The sequence below is a fragment of the Magallana gigas genome, chromosome 5 (assembly GCF_963853765.1).
Source record: "Magallana gigas chromosome 5, xbMagGiga1.1, whole genome shotgun sequence".
NCBI lineage: Eukaryota > Metazoa > Mollusca > Bivalvia > Ostreida > Ostreidae > Magallana > Magallana gigas.
The window spans coordinates 51887339-51902014 of record NC_088857.1 but is presented as its reverse complement, the minus strand read 5'-3'; the positions used below and the strand labels follow the sequence as shown (position 1 = coordinate 51902014).

At 33.9% G+C, this 14676-nt stretch overlaps 1 protein-coding gene across 3 annotated transcripts in view; it reads right to left on the bottom strand.

Annotated features, from left to right (window-relative positions):
- LOC105342897 (DNA-binding protein RFX6) overlaps positions 1–14676 on the bottom strand; it is a 38779-nt gene that overhangs the window by 17504 nt on the left and 6599 nt on the right. Inside the window, exons 1-2 of one of the 3 annotated variants that reach the window (XM_011449992.4) lie at positions 13300–13981; positions 8004–8181 (exon numbers count right to left, since the gene is read on the bottom strand). In XM_011449992.4, the coding sequence (XP_011448294.3) occupies positions 8004–8181; positions 13300–13474 (353 nt within the window). In that variant the 5' untranslated portion in view covers positions 13475–13981. Of the gene's footprint in view, positions 1–8003; positions 8182–8312; positions 8332–13299; positions 13982–14676 lie in introns of those variants that run through there. The other 2 variants (XM_066086305.1, XM_011449993.4) reach the window with 2 other exon arrangements.

The window sequence follows — 14676 nt, the reverse complement described above, 5'->3', positions numbered from 1 at the left end:
ATCGAATGAGTTTATATGAATATATTTTTCATATAGATTTATACATTTAAATTATCGCACACTTATACAAGAAAATGAATCACTTTTGAGATACCTCTAAATCTTATTCTGCTAAAAGTGGAATCTTTTTTTTTTAAATAAAAATCCTTGCATTACAAACCGTGAGAAAAAAAATTGCGATTTTTTTTATAGTGAAATATCTATTAAAAAAAAATAAACTATGTGTATTTACCAAAGTATCTACATGATTATGAAAATGATATATCAGTAAACATGTTACACCAAGAAATGTGAACAACATTTTATACATATACATAATAAGATAGTTTTTTAATTAGAGTTTTACAAATAATTTTACAATCAATCTTTTAAAGATTTTCCATGATTTAAAATAGTATATGCAAGCAATCCCCGAAAAGTAGGCGGTAGTCAAATAAAGAAGTTATAATTCATAGGAGGAAATTCAGAACGTCTTATCATAAATCAACACCAGACGATACTTCAATCATTTTTGTTTTGTTTGAAAAAATATCTTTGTAGTTATATATTTTTTATTTGTAGCTTGAAATCTCTATATACCTTCGTCAAATAGTTCCTAAATATTGTCAATAGTATTATATAGTTTGCAAACAGCAGATGAACAGTGATGATAAAGCTATTTCAGAATGTATATGAAGTTAGCATTCGTACAGACAAGAAGGGATCAAACAAAACTGAGTGGCTATTTGGCTCCTCACAGGATGAGCTGGGGGTAAAAATGACGCCAAGAAATTTGTATGCGATCGTGGGTATAAAAAATATAAAAAGGATTAAAAGAAACGGGTTTCAGCTAGATCCCGGAATAAAGAGATTAGATACAAAAATCGTCTTCACGTAACTGAGATCTGAGTTCAAGCTTAGATATGTTGTTTACATTTTATATTTAATAAAGCGTTTAACTAAATCTTAAATTTTATCAGAGAGAGAGAGAGAGAGAGAGAGAGAGCTGGTTACAAATGATAAAAAAGGAAACACTGTCGGAAGGCTGGCGACAAATGGTAGCAGAACACTTCACACCTTCACCATTGTAAACACATAGAAACCCCGACCGCCATTCCGGGACTGAGCAGACGACCACTAGCTGCCATTCCAGAGACTCGCAGACGGCACGTGGAGCGCGCCAAATGTTGTGACGACAGAAGCATTACGGGTGACACTTTCCCTGAATTAATGGCGCACGGTTAGAAAGTTAAACAGGCGATCCCCACCACAGAGGAGGACATATTAATATACACCCCGGTTATAAATTGAATCCCGTATGACTCCTCTTGTATGTTAATGAACTTTCTCCTTTACAGAGACTTTTACAGGGATATACTGCGAGGGCAACGGATATTTTTCAGAACAATTTTCTTGAATCCGATAGCCCCTTAAAAGAACATTCAGATTCAATTTGGACCACGTTGCTAGGTCTTTATGTTTACAATATGGATATATCTGGGTTTTTTCCTGTAGATTTACACGTTGTTACATTTCTATATGTATGTGTTCGAAACAATCTTAGTTAAAAATTATCAATTTCACAGGTTTATAATTTATTCATTTTTATCAACATGCATTACGCGATACATAAGTTTTGTTTTCGGTTGTTTGGGCTTTATTCTTGTCAAATCTATTATACATTAAAATTTTAGACTGAATTCCTTAAACCTGTTTGAATACAGTATCCGAGTGCATAAAATTATTTAAAATATTTAATTCAAATTTATCACAGAACATTCAGTACAACTTGATGATCATTGGATGTGTTTTCATTGTCACGTTGACATTTTTAGACACCACGCAATGACGTTGCAAAATAATTTGCTCATTATCTACCCTAATGGTTCATATTACTGCTGTAACTCAGACCTTTAATTAATTTACCGTCTTTATTGATATATCTGTCTATACAAACACTTCCTTTAAAGTAAATATTTAAAAACCATCAATGTAAATTCTATATCAAATATTTATATTTCTAATTTCGTGTTTAAATAGGCTGAAATTACATAATTAGAATTTTTCAAAATAAACATGTTTACAAAAGCTTGAAAGTTCTATGTTTAATTCTAGATTCAGTTCTAAATATCAAATGACATGCGAGAGTTATAGCCATGATATATCCAAAAAAACAATAAGACAGAAAACCCATCCACAATCTACTTTAAATTACAAAGTGTCCTTAAGAAAATTCAAAACTTGTGAGGGATAATCAGAACATTTTGATACATTATTTTGGCTTATTAGCCATCTAATAGAGTATATTATCAACATGTACACTATTTGACCATAAAATTCATGTAAAAATTTAGTTATGTTAATATCTTAAAAAAAAATATTTCTTAATCAAAATCTGCAATCACATTTTGAAAAAAAAAATAAACACATTGCAAAACTATTTGAACAAGAAACATGCCAGAATAAACATTATTTATGCAAGATTTAATTCACTTTATAAATATTTGTACATTTTTGACTGAATGTGATTCACCAGACAGTTGAGTTAAATTCGAGGAAATTATAAAGGGAAATGTTTAAAAAATATTTTGATTTTTTTCAACTATATTTTTATGTAAAAAAAATTCACTGAAATTTCTTGCTGGGAATATTAATGACGGATAACAAGTTCTACTCATTATAAAACAAATACATCGCTTAGAGAAAAAATTCAGGAATAATCTAAAATCCTGCATGGTTTGAATATACATGTAGATGTAATAGATCCATTTGAATATACATGTAGATTTAGGTGGAAAACAGAGAACAGATGCACGCTAGGGAAAAATGGATTACCTCCATAAACCTTTCACTTAGAGTGTTAAATTGATAAAATCCCTTGATAGAAATAAACAAAAAGGTTACAGACCTCATTTCTAAGTTTCAAAAGGCTTTTGAAATTTATTAAGCAACAATTAATTTCATGTTCACTTCCTTTAACTTTTATTAACAGCATCAGTTTGTTCTTTCAAATACCACCATATTAATTTGCCATCTTGTACATGTTATGTCGGTTCAGACATTAGACGTGCATTTTACATAATCCACACAGAGTAGCAGTATTTGCCCAGATCTTGCGGCCCTCTACCAAAATCAAACACGTGGTCTTGCCTGGTATTACACATATTGAATCGCCGGTCAATTAAACCGTCCGTCCTGAGTGAAATTACACTGCGTGTGGTACGTGCGATGCATTTCAAACATTTATGTTAGGCAGGTATATTTAAAGCTAATAAATCCACTTCACATTATTAATTTCCGCTTTTCCCACCAAATATTCCAAGGAGATCTAGTTTTATACGCAATGGATTGATGACATAATCACGGTACCTGAATGACTTTTCTGTAGTTCTCGGGATCTTAATCTAATTTTGAACGTATCCAGCAACTGCTCAGTGTTTAGAAACTGTTTTGCATTAATTACATCATAATTATCCATGAAGTATTTTAGTATACGTCCATTAAACAGATGTATCACCAGTTGGATCTTTTTATTATTATTTTTTTATTTTGTTTTTTTTTGCATACCTATTTGCGGAACAAACTGTTTTCAAAAGTAAAATTTTAAATAGGACTAAATAAGAAAAAAATGAGAGTTGCTTTCTTTTATTTCCTTTCACTTGAATGTACAAATGTAATGGTATCACATCGCCCGTAATGTATATTAACTGCTTAATGTAGTGTGATACCATAAAGAAATGTCTTATGAAGTGCATTATAGAATGTACATTGTATTGAAATAACACAGAGGAGTAAGTAATACTGAATAAAACATTTGTACTGTATTGTTATTACGGTCCATAGTTTGGTGGCCCTCGTTTCTTTGGCCAACAATAATGTTCTTCGTATTCAAGCAACATTTGCTTTTGTTGTATATAAAAATGCTGCCACGTCTACAGATATCATCAACATCTCAAGTTAAGTACTTCGAATTAGAAAAACTACGTATAATTATTAATGAAGGTAGACAGCTATATGTATCTTCATAATGTATATATATTTGTGCATGTCCAATATATGTAACCTAAACATAAGAGAACGGAGAAAAAATATAATTTATAAATACATTAAAATTCATTGTAATTTCTGTTGACAGATCTTAATATCCCCAATTTATTAGAAAATTTTTATATTTAAAATATATGCTTTATTTATAATTATTTCTGGTAAGGGTTTTATTATTAGTTTTGTGTGATTTTTTTGCATTAAAAATCCTATGTAATTCCTCCAAATAGAAAAAAACAACAACCGGAAGTTAAAAAACTCACATAAAAACTAAAAGTTACGCGTAGTTTCAAGCAATTAATATCATAATACCCTTAAGAAACCAAATTGCAACATGTTAAGTGGTAAGACTGCAGAAGTTTTGTGTCCTATTGCGGTAGCCCGGCCGTTATCTGGCCTAACAATGAGTACACAGCGACCCGGGTATTCGGCAAAAGCAGAATGATATCGCATCATCTCCTCTCTCGTTCAAAGGTTGTCCAAAAAGGAGCAAAAATGTAACGGGGAAAGTCGCTAATTCTTGAGTACAGACGATAATCCCGAAGGTCTTACAATGATAGGCTAAGTGCCGGCAAGATTAACACGCCATTTTGAACTTTTGAAAATATGCAATGCGCCGTGTATCAGCGCAGTGTTTCAAGAGACGGCCAAGTGCCTTGTTTTTACGTCATTAACTCAAGGTTCAATACCGACTGTGGTTGGGTTGTTGTGAATGTAGCAATGTTCTGGAGAACAATCAGATTAATTTCTTTCGTTCACTTTCACTTATCAATTTCACCCTGTGGCCCAACATTTTTAGTTTAATAAGAATTGATTGATTTGGCTGTGAATCAAAGTTATTTTAAAATAAAACTACATTTTTATGAAAAGACTGTACATTCTGAAAACTGTCATTTGAAATTCGTAGAAAAATCACTCGAGTAATCATTAAACCGCAATGAATCAAGCGCCTAGTCATTATGACCACCATTGAGTCTTGACAGATTCAGTAAATGAAACAATTAACTGAACATGTTGGACATTGTGTCAGTCTCCACAAGGAAAGATACGTAGAACGGAAGTAAGCATTTTGGTGACACTGATTGGTCTCGTCCAGGAGACGCTTAAGAGTGGGTCATTGAGCTCAAGTAGAAAAGCACACTGGCTTTTCATCGGGGAGATAAGGCTGGATTAAAGGAAAGCGGAGAAGAATAGAAACGCATTATCCCTCTATGTTATCGGCGATCCTCCGTTCATTCTATCCAAACTTGGTGCCATACCGTTTGAGCGATATTCCGTCATAAATTTCCCGATAAGTTTTGTCCTGCCAGGATGAAATTTGAAAGGGTACATTGTTCCAAGATGAGTCATTTTTTATGAATAAAATATAAACATATCTTCTATTTGCTTCAGGAAATACGGATTGTCGATTTTATCCTTTAAATAGTAAATGCTTTGCTTCATGCGACGACCTGAACCTTAAACAAAAACATGGACTTCCAGAGTTGGGTTTTCAAAAGTGGGTTTATTTACTTTTGATTTTTCATTAATTTAATCGAAAATAACTTAAATAAAGATTGATCGAGTGTTTAGATGAACTGTTTGCAATTCATAAAAACTTAAACATCCATAGAATAAACAACAAATGGTGACGACACCTCTGCTGAAGCTTCGTCCTATATACTTCTAAGACTTTCTCAATGCCTTCATTTTCTATTTAAAAGTATTTGGACATACATATCGATGCGTTTTCTGACTGCATGGAATAAATCGGAGGACTTAGTCGGACCCGATTCTCTAACACCTTATAAACTCCATAGGATTTATAAATTAAATTCCAGGCTTACTCAAATATGCATAAAAATGGCTCCGTTGTTCCCCCTATCGCTGTGTGCACCTGTATACATGTGAATAGACTAGTGTATAGTTTAAACGGAATAAATTCTATCTGTTTGGACATTTCTCAAAGAAAATATGGATACCTGTTTAAATTATTAAGTGATATATTTTCAAGTGAGCATTTGTATTTAAACACGTCAATTCCAAAATACACATAAACCTTATCTTCTGACTTAGAGCACCATCGGTCTAAATATGCATTTGGTTGCATAAATCATGCATTTTATGTAGTTTCATATTGCTCAATATTCCCTCCAATAAAGAACTTTATGTGTATAATGATAATTCATTAAATGCATATAGGGTAATAAAATGGCGTATGACGCATATTATAGTACGATATGACTCTGACATCTGTCTTTATGCGTTTTAGATGAGAATGCACCACGGCTTCGAAAACACAAACCTTGATGTGCAAATACAGTGCAAAAACAGAGGACGATAAGGTACTTATTATTACAGTGTTGTGGTACATGAGAGGAGAGCTTAAGAGTGTACTCAGGTGTTCGGAACAAAGTCGAGTTGGAACCTGCAGAAGAAGCCTGCAGATTCTAGTGCATCGATCAGAAGGCTTGCGACTCTGCGCAGAGACACTGGAAAGATATCCTCAAGTATGCGACATCAAAATCTATAAAAACCTCTAACCTTGCAATTTTGATAAATTGCACATCGATGCCGAGTGTGGAAGGGTCCTGCTGGGTGGCCAAATATGAGTTGTGATCGTGAGCAGAATTTCACATATATACAGCTCAGTTGGATACTGGGGTCGGGACTGTCTATGTGTTATCGATACAGCGCGGCGTACAGAGCGCGCGGGCGCGGCGCAATCGGCCGTTAACCGTCAAATCTGACGATACAAGTACAAAAATGTTTTCAGCTGAGAGATATTGAAATATACCTTCAATGGGTCTTATCTGTTTATCAATAGCTGTTGACTACTCTCAAGACCAAACTGCTTTGAAAAGTTTGACATGAAGAGGACACTTGCGGAATGATTTCTCGAGCATATTTTGGCAAAAATAAACAGTCGGTTTATGCCTGTTTGGGTTTTCTAAACGACCCCTATCTACCGTTGGATGGGTTTATCTTGATTTTAAATATTTTATAATATATCTTGATCGATGGACAGGTTTTCGATTGGTATACGCTCAGTAAGGAGGAAAAGTGAGGTGTATAATACCCATACAATGAGTTACGACTACAAAATTGTACTTTGACCAATTGATCACGTGGCACGTCTGTTTCCTTGTTTAGTTATCCAAAGCACATTCTATTTGTGTATATTAAACGAATGTTTATTCCGCAAATAATTTCCTTATTACATTATTGTACTCAGCTAATGCATATAACTTCATCAAGAACACCCCGTCCAGATTTGGTTGAAGTAAAAAATCGAAAAATTCCCAAATGTCAAAATGCACATGGGGAAATATTGTACCTCTCTAGAGAATTTCATTAATCATGGTTGTGTTCCATTTTTGTGGCAGAATTAAGTCTTATTGTTTATTGTGCCTTACAGAATATGAAAACCAGAGAAAGGGCTTATACAATGGCAGATAAGGGTAACAAAGAATCTGCTACCCCCAATCGACAATCTGAGACACGAATGTCGACTCATGCAGTGCGCAGGTTCTGAACAGGAAAGGTTCGTGCATGTCTGAAACAAATGCTCTTTACAACACGAATAATATCTAATTGTGTAAAATGTGAAGTACGAGAGGTCCTTATCAAATTGTGGGCACCCGATATCAATACAGTTGATGGAATTTATGAATCAAATATAAAAACACGTGTCACTTTAGAGCTTAGAGTGTGTTTAGAAATGTAACATATTTTGTATAAACAAATCTATCTTAACTTTCAAAAATCAATATACAACTGTTAAGATGATTGTTTATTTCTTTGCTAAATACTTCAACAATAATTGAAAAATAAAGAAAAGATGAGTTTCCGTCTTTTTTGTCACATGACTTGCAAAAATTAACACTTGTGGGGTCTTTATGAACTTGTTTGCGCAGTAAAAAAGATTGTTTCACAATCTTGTAAGTTGAGTGAACTTCAAATTCGAACCATGAGATACATGCGACCACTAAAGCACTCACCATTGTAGGGTCATGCCAGTCTGCTTCTTTTTGTCTCTCATAATCTGAGCAACAGTTTTCTTCTGTGGTTGTTGATTGCCGAGACCTTCCGATGTAGTCTCTTGATTTCCGGTTTTGTCGTCATCTCCTACAATGCTTTCGTCATCAGTGAAGACCGGACTGTCGTCTGTATCGGGCTCTGAAGAAACAGAAAAAAGTTTAAGATCACATTAAAGAATTATGTACAGGTTGTTGAGGGTATTCTTTGGGATTTTGTCTAGCTGTGAATATTAGCCTTAACATTTTCAAGAATAGAAAAGTAAATTACACCTTTAAATTTCAACTCAAATTTTGTCTGATTCACTTTGTAAAAATTATTCCAATCTGCTATGTCGATCTGTCATGGAGACTCTGAGAGTTTTGCTATGTCCGAATACAATGTAGGTCTTATACACATCGGTGTAATTTTAGACAATTAAAAAACTGTGAGATACACTTATTGGAGTATCGCCTCACTCCAAGATCTGCTCGTTTATTCCCAAGGGAAACACCTTTGTTTACAGTATCCCTTAATGGTCATTATTAGAGAATTTGTCCGAATTATATTAGGTTGGTTTGACCAGGGTCCAGTTTGAGATAACAGCCCGATCTACCCTATTCTTGATACCAGAAACTTCGTTTGATATTCTAATTTCATACTTTCTAATGGGCGGATTAAATGTTTACCCATTCCTGTTAAAGAACCTCCGTTTGATATTTCCAGTGGTATAGGTGTATCAGTTTAACGGGTAGGCTAATTGTTTACGGGTAAAACGCTAACATGCAAGAAAAAATCACAGATCGTGGTACATGAAATGTAGGTGTATACATGTAATGATTTTCCACACACGAGTCATGTCTAATTTCAAGCGCACAAAAATTCTTAAAATTAAATTATGTAAATAAATGAAACTTATCAAACACCGATGATACTGTAGCGTTTTTCCTTTTATTAAGTGTTACAAGAAGACACTTGTTGAAAGCAAAGGATATTATAATAACAAGGTGGGCCAATTTGTTTTAATATGTTCTTTCGATATTGATGCAATACATACGAATTTGATGGGCTTCATACACCTTCACAGAGGAAATACTACATGTAGGTTCGGTTTGACACAATCTAAATCCTAAATATTGTGCAGGAACCGTTCCTCGTTATTATCGCAATGGATCTTAAGCCGCAGACAAACAGTCGTGTCCGTTAGCTAGTGTTTGTCCGAAGCTTAAGTCCCTAAAAGCCTTTGGGGGACTCCAGTGAGACCCCATAATACCCCCCTCTATCTTCTAATCCAGTTTGCACAATTGCGTTGGCTGAAGTTTTCTGCAAAGCGGTCCTCTGAATTAGCCGTACGCGTAAACTCTACCGGGATTATTGTCTTAAGATGGATGTGTGTCAGATGTACAGTGGGGCAGTAGACATACAGGGCATAGAGCGGGAAAATTATGTCGTGTATAAATTGATAACCATAAACAAGTATATGTCTTAGTAAATAAAAAGAGGAAATAAAGCAATGTTTGTTTATTGACTTTAAGAGGGTTTGGAGCAAATATAAATGAAATTCAAAATGCTTTTTTCTAGATCTTCTCCTTTCTCTCTTAATAAAAAACAGCATGGATTCAAACAATGTTAAAGAAAAAAGGATTACAATTGACCAATAGGGACAGAGGGTTTGGAGCAAATATAAATGAAATTCAAAATGCTTTTTTCTAGATCTTCTCCTTTCTCTCTTAATAAAAAACAGCATGGATTCAAACAATGTTAAAGAAAAAAGGATTACAATTGACCAATAGGGACAGAAGGACATTTGATGGATGGTGAAGAAAAAGGTTAATAATAAAAGCTCGCAATACCGAAAGGAAAGTTCAGATTAAACACAGAACTGTTCAGTCTTATCAAATTGTCGATGGTGGCCACTCGCGGATTTGACACTCGATAAAATTGCTGAAATCTGGCTTAAATTAAAAATCGTTATCAAAGGCGATCGCTGAAGCTTTTGGGTCTGTTCGGTATGTGCATATTGATCGGAAACGCGGGGGTAAAAATCCAACCTATGCTTTATTCCTCGATTTTTAAGATTAAATGTAGGACAGAAAATTAATTTTATTAATAATTTGTGTGCATTGTGTCGATTTGTATTAAGTGACATTTTAGGCTTCGTATGGAAGATAATTATATTTTTATAAATTTATAGATATATTTAACTAAAAAAAAATTTCCGATCCACCTTACTCAATCGTTTTTCCAATTATCATAATTATATTTTTGTTTGTTTGAAAATGAATTGTTAGTAGGCGCTGTGTTTTGTCATGTAAAAAATATACAACAAAACTTGATTTTGCTTAGTGCAAATTTCACATACATATGTAGCATTTAAAATTAGCATGCCTTTAACAAGTTTGTGAATAAAATAACTTAAAACATATATACAACAACAAAAATTTCTCTGATATTTTCTTGACCAAACTTGGATATAAAGCCCGCACTAAAATTGTCACTATGGTTTGATTACAATTAAATCTTAATTATCTAATCTCGCGATTTAGCCGTAGATTATCTTACTCCTGATCCGTTGTTACATAACGGGGGTATCATGCAGGGCGTATCATTGACACCTTGTTGTTTTAGCAATAAAGGTGCCACAGCGGGAGACGGTGGACTGGTCACACGCAATAAAAGAATACACACGAAAAGGAACAAAAGCTGAGCACTGAAACATTGTAGTTTTATTTTCTTGAACGTGGCTGTTAATTCTTTTTATGTTATTATTTCAAAAATCAAAATTACGCCTACACATTGAGAAATTTTTTTCATGAGCAAGATCAATTGATTTTCCCCTCAAATAAACGTGAGTGATCTAATTTGTTTATTTTTCTTTTTTCCTTAAAGGTTATAAATGAGAAGAAAGGTCATGGGAACACCTTAAATGATATCTAAAATTGAAATGATATTTTGATCCTTTAAAAGGACCAAGACGGGTGGCATGGCACATTTACAAAAATCTGTAAGAAAAATTCTATAACTGTGTTAATATAATATATTTGCGTGTTTACGTCTTAATTTCATGCATCAGATATCATTTAATTGTTATTTTATCAGGTTTCATTTTAAAAAATGAATAAATAAAACCCAGAAAATTTCAACGAAAATCCCATTTTAGCCCCTTGTTTAGGTTAGCGGTTGGAGGTTTTCATTTCCCGTATTGACTGATTTCTGAGAGCTGCAAACTCGGACGGAGCTGGTCGCTCTTGATTTTCAAAATTCATAACACAAGTCCATTATTTAGGAGATATTGTGTCGATTTGACTGAAAATAAAACCATTGAAAATAAAACATTGGATAGTTATGTAAATTGAAACGGACCCAAAATCCTAATATTTTCATTCATACGTAGAACTTTCTCAAACTCTCTACTAGTGTTTTGGTAAGTTTGTTTCTCCGTAAAACAAAAAGAAATCAAACATACTAAAGTTAAGCGAAAACATGGGAAAGGGATCATTTTTAATGATTTCCTGCGTAAAAACTTCGTGTCAATCATTACCATTTGAATAATGTCACAGCTGTGTTTGTCGGCAATTAGTAAAACCATGCCTCGTAATACAGCCATATGTGGACCAACCCTTTTTACCGATATTGAAAAAAAATAATTTTATTTAATATATTTTTTTTTTTTTAGATTTTCTTCAAGTTTTTCATGAGATTGTAATTACCGTTCTCAATATAATTGCAAAATATACCCCTACCTCTTATCTAAATACAATAAACATTTGATTTTGTAAATTGCTAGATCAAACCACAGGAAAGAAAATATTAAATAAATAGCTTCGCGTTGTTTGCGGTTCTCCATTTTGGCCTGGGTTATGTAATAAATGTAGAATCGGCCTTGTCTGTATGGGCATAATATACATCATAGTACTTAAACTTAAACGACCTCGAAAATCAATTATGCATTCGGAGTGAATTATTATTTTCTTTTTCACTTGAGAACTCTTCATATGATGGATGACTTTTTTCTTCATGCTAAATACGGTGTACCCAGAAAATAGTCTATATTGGCCCGTGGCTGCCGCAGTTGGAGGACCAGTTTGTTTTCACATTAAATGACTGCAGTCTAATATTTACAAAGAAGTACTATTCAAACATATCAAGACAAAAATAAACTCTTAAATTCTTGAGATCAAGATTTTTTGTCTCGGTCCATTCAGACAGGCATACTTATTGTTCAGAAATGGTTCGGATTTTTATTTTGAAACCCACCCGTGCATTTTCGACTTGCATTTTACTTTTGAACACTGGAGCCAAAATTGCTTCTACGTGCAGTTTCCGAACTTGCGCTCTTCTTTTCAAATTTGATCAAAGTTTATTTTGTTGAAAATCAACGGGAAGGTATTTTATCTCATTTTCTCCGATAAACTAAACATTATACTCTCCTTAGTAATATTTTCAAAATCAAACATATTTCAATTTCAAGGGCCTATAAATCAAGACAATCACGTTCATTTTTTATAATTTACAATCGCTTTATCATATAAGTTCTGATTTATTGCACACTTTAAGTCTTTATTAGTTTACAATATCTTTTATAAACGTAATGTAAAGATGTCTCAAGCTTCGATTGGAATTCTATTTTACAGTCCGGTCCGTTAACATCTATAAATCTGCGCACCTGCCTAATTTTCAAATAAAATACTGTTGGAATTGCGTGAAACGAACCTCTTAGCTCGTGGACCACAATAAAACAAAAGACTGATGATTTACGATCATTTCAAAACAAACATGTAAAAAAGGGGGAAGTCTAGAGTACAACAGAAATGTCTGTCATCGGGTTCACGAGTCGTCTGGTCCACCGCAACAGCAGTGGAATGGAGACCATATCCTGAAACTGATCTTCTCTCACTGTTTGGGATATTTCGGAATGCAAACATTTCATTCACTATATCAAATACGGAAATACTATGACTCTTTTACTACTCTTTCACAAACACAAAACTCGTTATTTATGCCGTGGTAATGAAATATGTTGATAAAAATTGTATTGATTTTTTTTTAAATTCATTTAAAATTAATTTTGGATACAAAATTTGCAATGGATGGGTTTCAGAAAAACTTATTTAAAAACGTATTCCAAATCAGATTTTGCGGCAAACTTCTTTGCTTAATTCAATATCTTATCATAATCTTAACCATACAAACCCTACAAGTGCTATCTCATCCGAAGAAGACCCTCGCCTTGTATGCACAACAATACCTAGTCCGTTAGCCGATTAAGAAAATGGTTACCTGATTTGAGGCTTGATTTGGGGTGTTTTCGGGTTTTTGTCCGTACAGTTTCCAGATCCGGAGTCTGAACGGGAGAAATGTCTATGGATGACTCCTTGTCAGTTTCCAGACTCCCTTCTCGACACACACGCTTTGCAGAAGATGGCATGGTGTCCATATGTGTCTCGATCAACATTGGGCTGTGTTAGAAGTCGGTCCGGGACATTTTAATTTACAGTGTCATCCGTGAAAAAGTTCCATTTTCAATAACTGTTAGAACTTTGGTTCGTAGTAGATTCACCCAAAAGTTAGAATATTTCGTCCTTCAATCCGACAAGACACTTGAAATTTTAATAATCATTCGAATTTTCTCGCTTGAATTTCGATAACGGCAGATGTCCCTGATTAAACATAAAATGTATAAAACAAAAAAGGCTTATCAATATCTGTTAAGTTTTTTGTCTGATAAAAGGTCCAGGTAATATTGCACAGGTAAGCTCCACGTGAATACTGTTAGCATTGGATAAGTTTCAATTCTGTGGAAGATCTCGCCAAGGCATCCACAGTCACACCAAATACAGAAAATGTCCCAAAGTAGAGAATGGCCTCGGCTTACATTATCACAGAACACAAATAAATCAAAGAAAAATCACCAGATTTACCGTAGGTATCGATCATATTATGACGTCTAACCCACGTGACAGCAAGAAAAAAGATAAGCAGTTTTAGTAATACCCGCGGTCTTATCATCTCCCTTTATCCCACCCATTTAAGATAAGAAAAAGAAAACAAACTTTCTGTCCGAGCTAATTTTCTTCTAAAACGGGGTTAAATGAAGTGACAGGCCCCAAACCCTCGCGCTTAAAATGTAGGACGTGGGGTTTTTATTAAACTTAATACTTCGTCTTTGCTCGTCAATTTCCTGCTATTCTTGAGAGAGGAGCTCGAGCTCTACAAACAATCTATGGACCGCTGCAAGAGGAAATCTCCAACTTTTAGCAAGCATCGTCCCGAGTTGGAATCTACTCGGTATTTTGTAATATATGAGACCAGACCTTTGCATGCAATACTAAAACAGGGGATTTGTTGCCAATATTCGTTGGCAATATATATGCCTCAAAATATATGGTAACAAGAATGCTATTCAAGATAAATACAAGAAAATTCATATTTTATTGAAGTAATTGTGGTCTATCATATTTTGGGTTATGGTTTTCAATGCACAGATAGTTCTGCAACATCCAGTTCTAAAGAAAAATCTGTCCATACAAATCTTAAAGAAGCTGTTACCTTCTATCAACTGTCCTCATGATTCGATGTACATTTTCATCAATTAACCTTTAAATATTCAAATCAAACTTGAATTTTGTTTTACCATTTATAACACATTATCTCGAT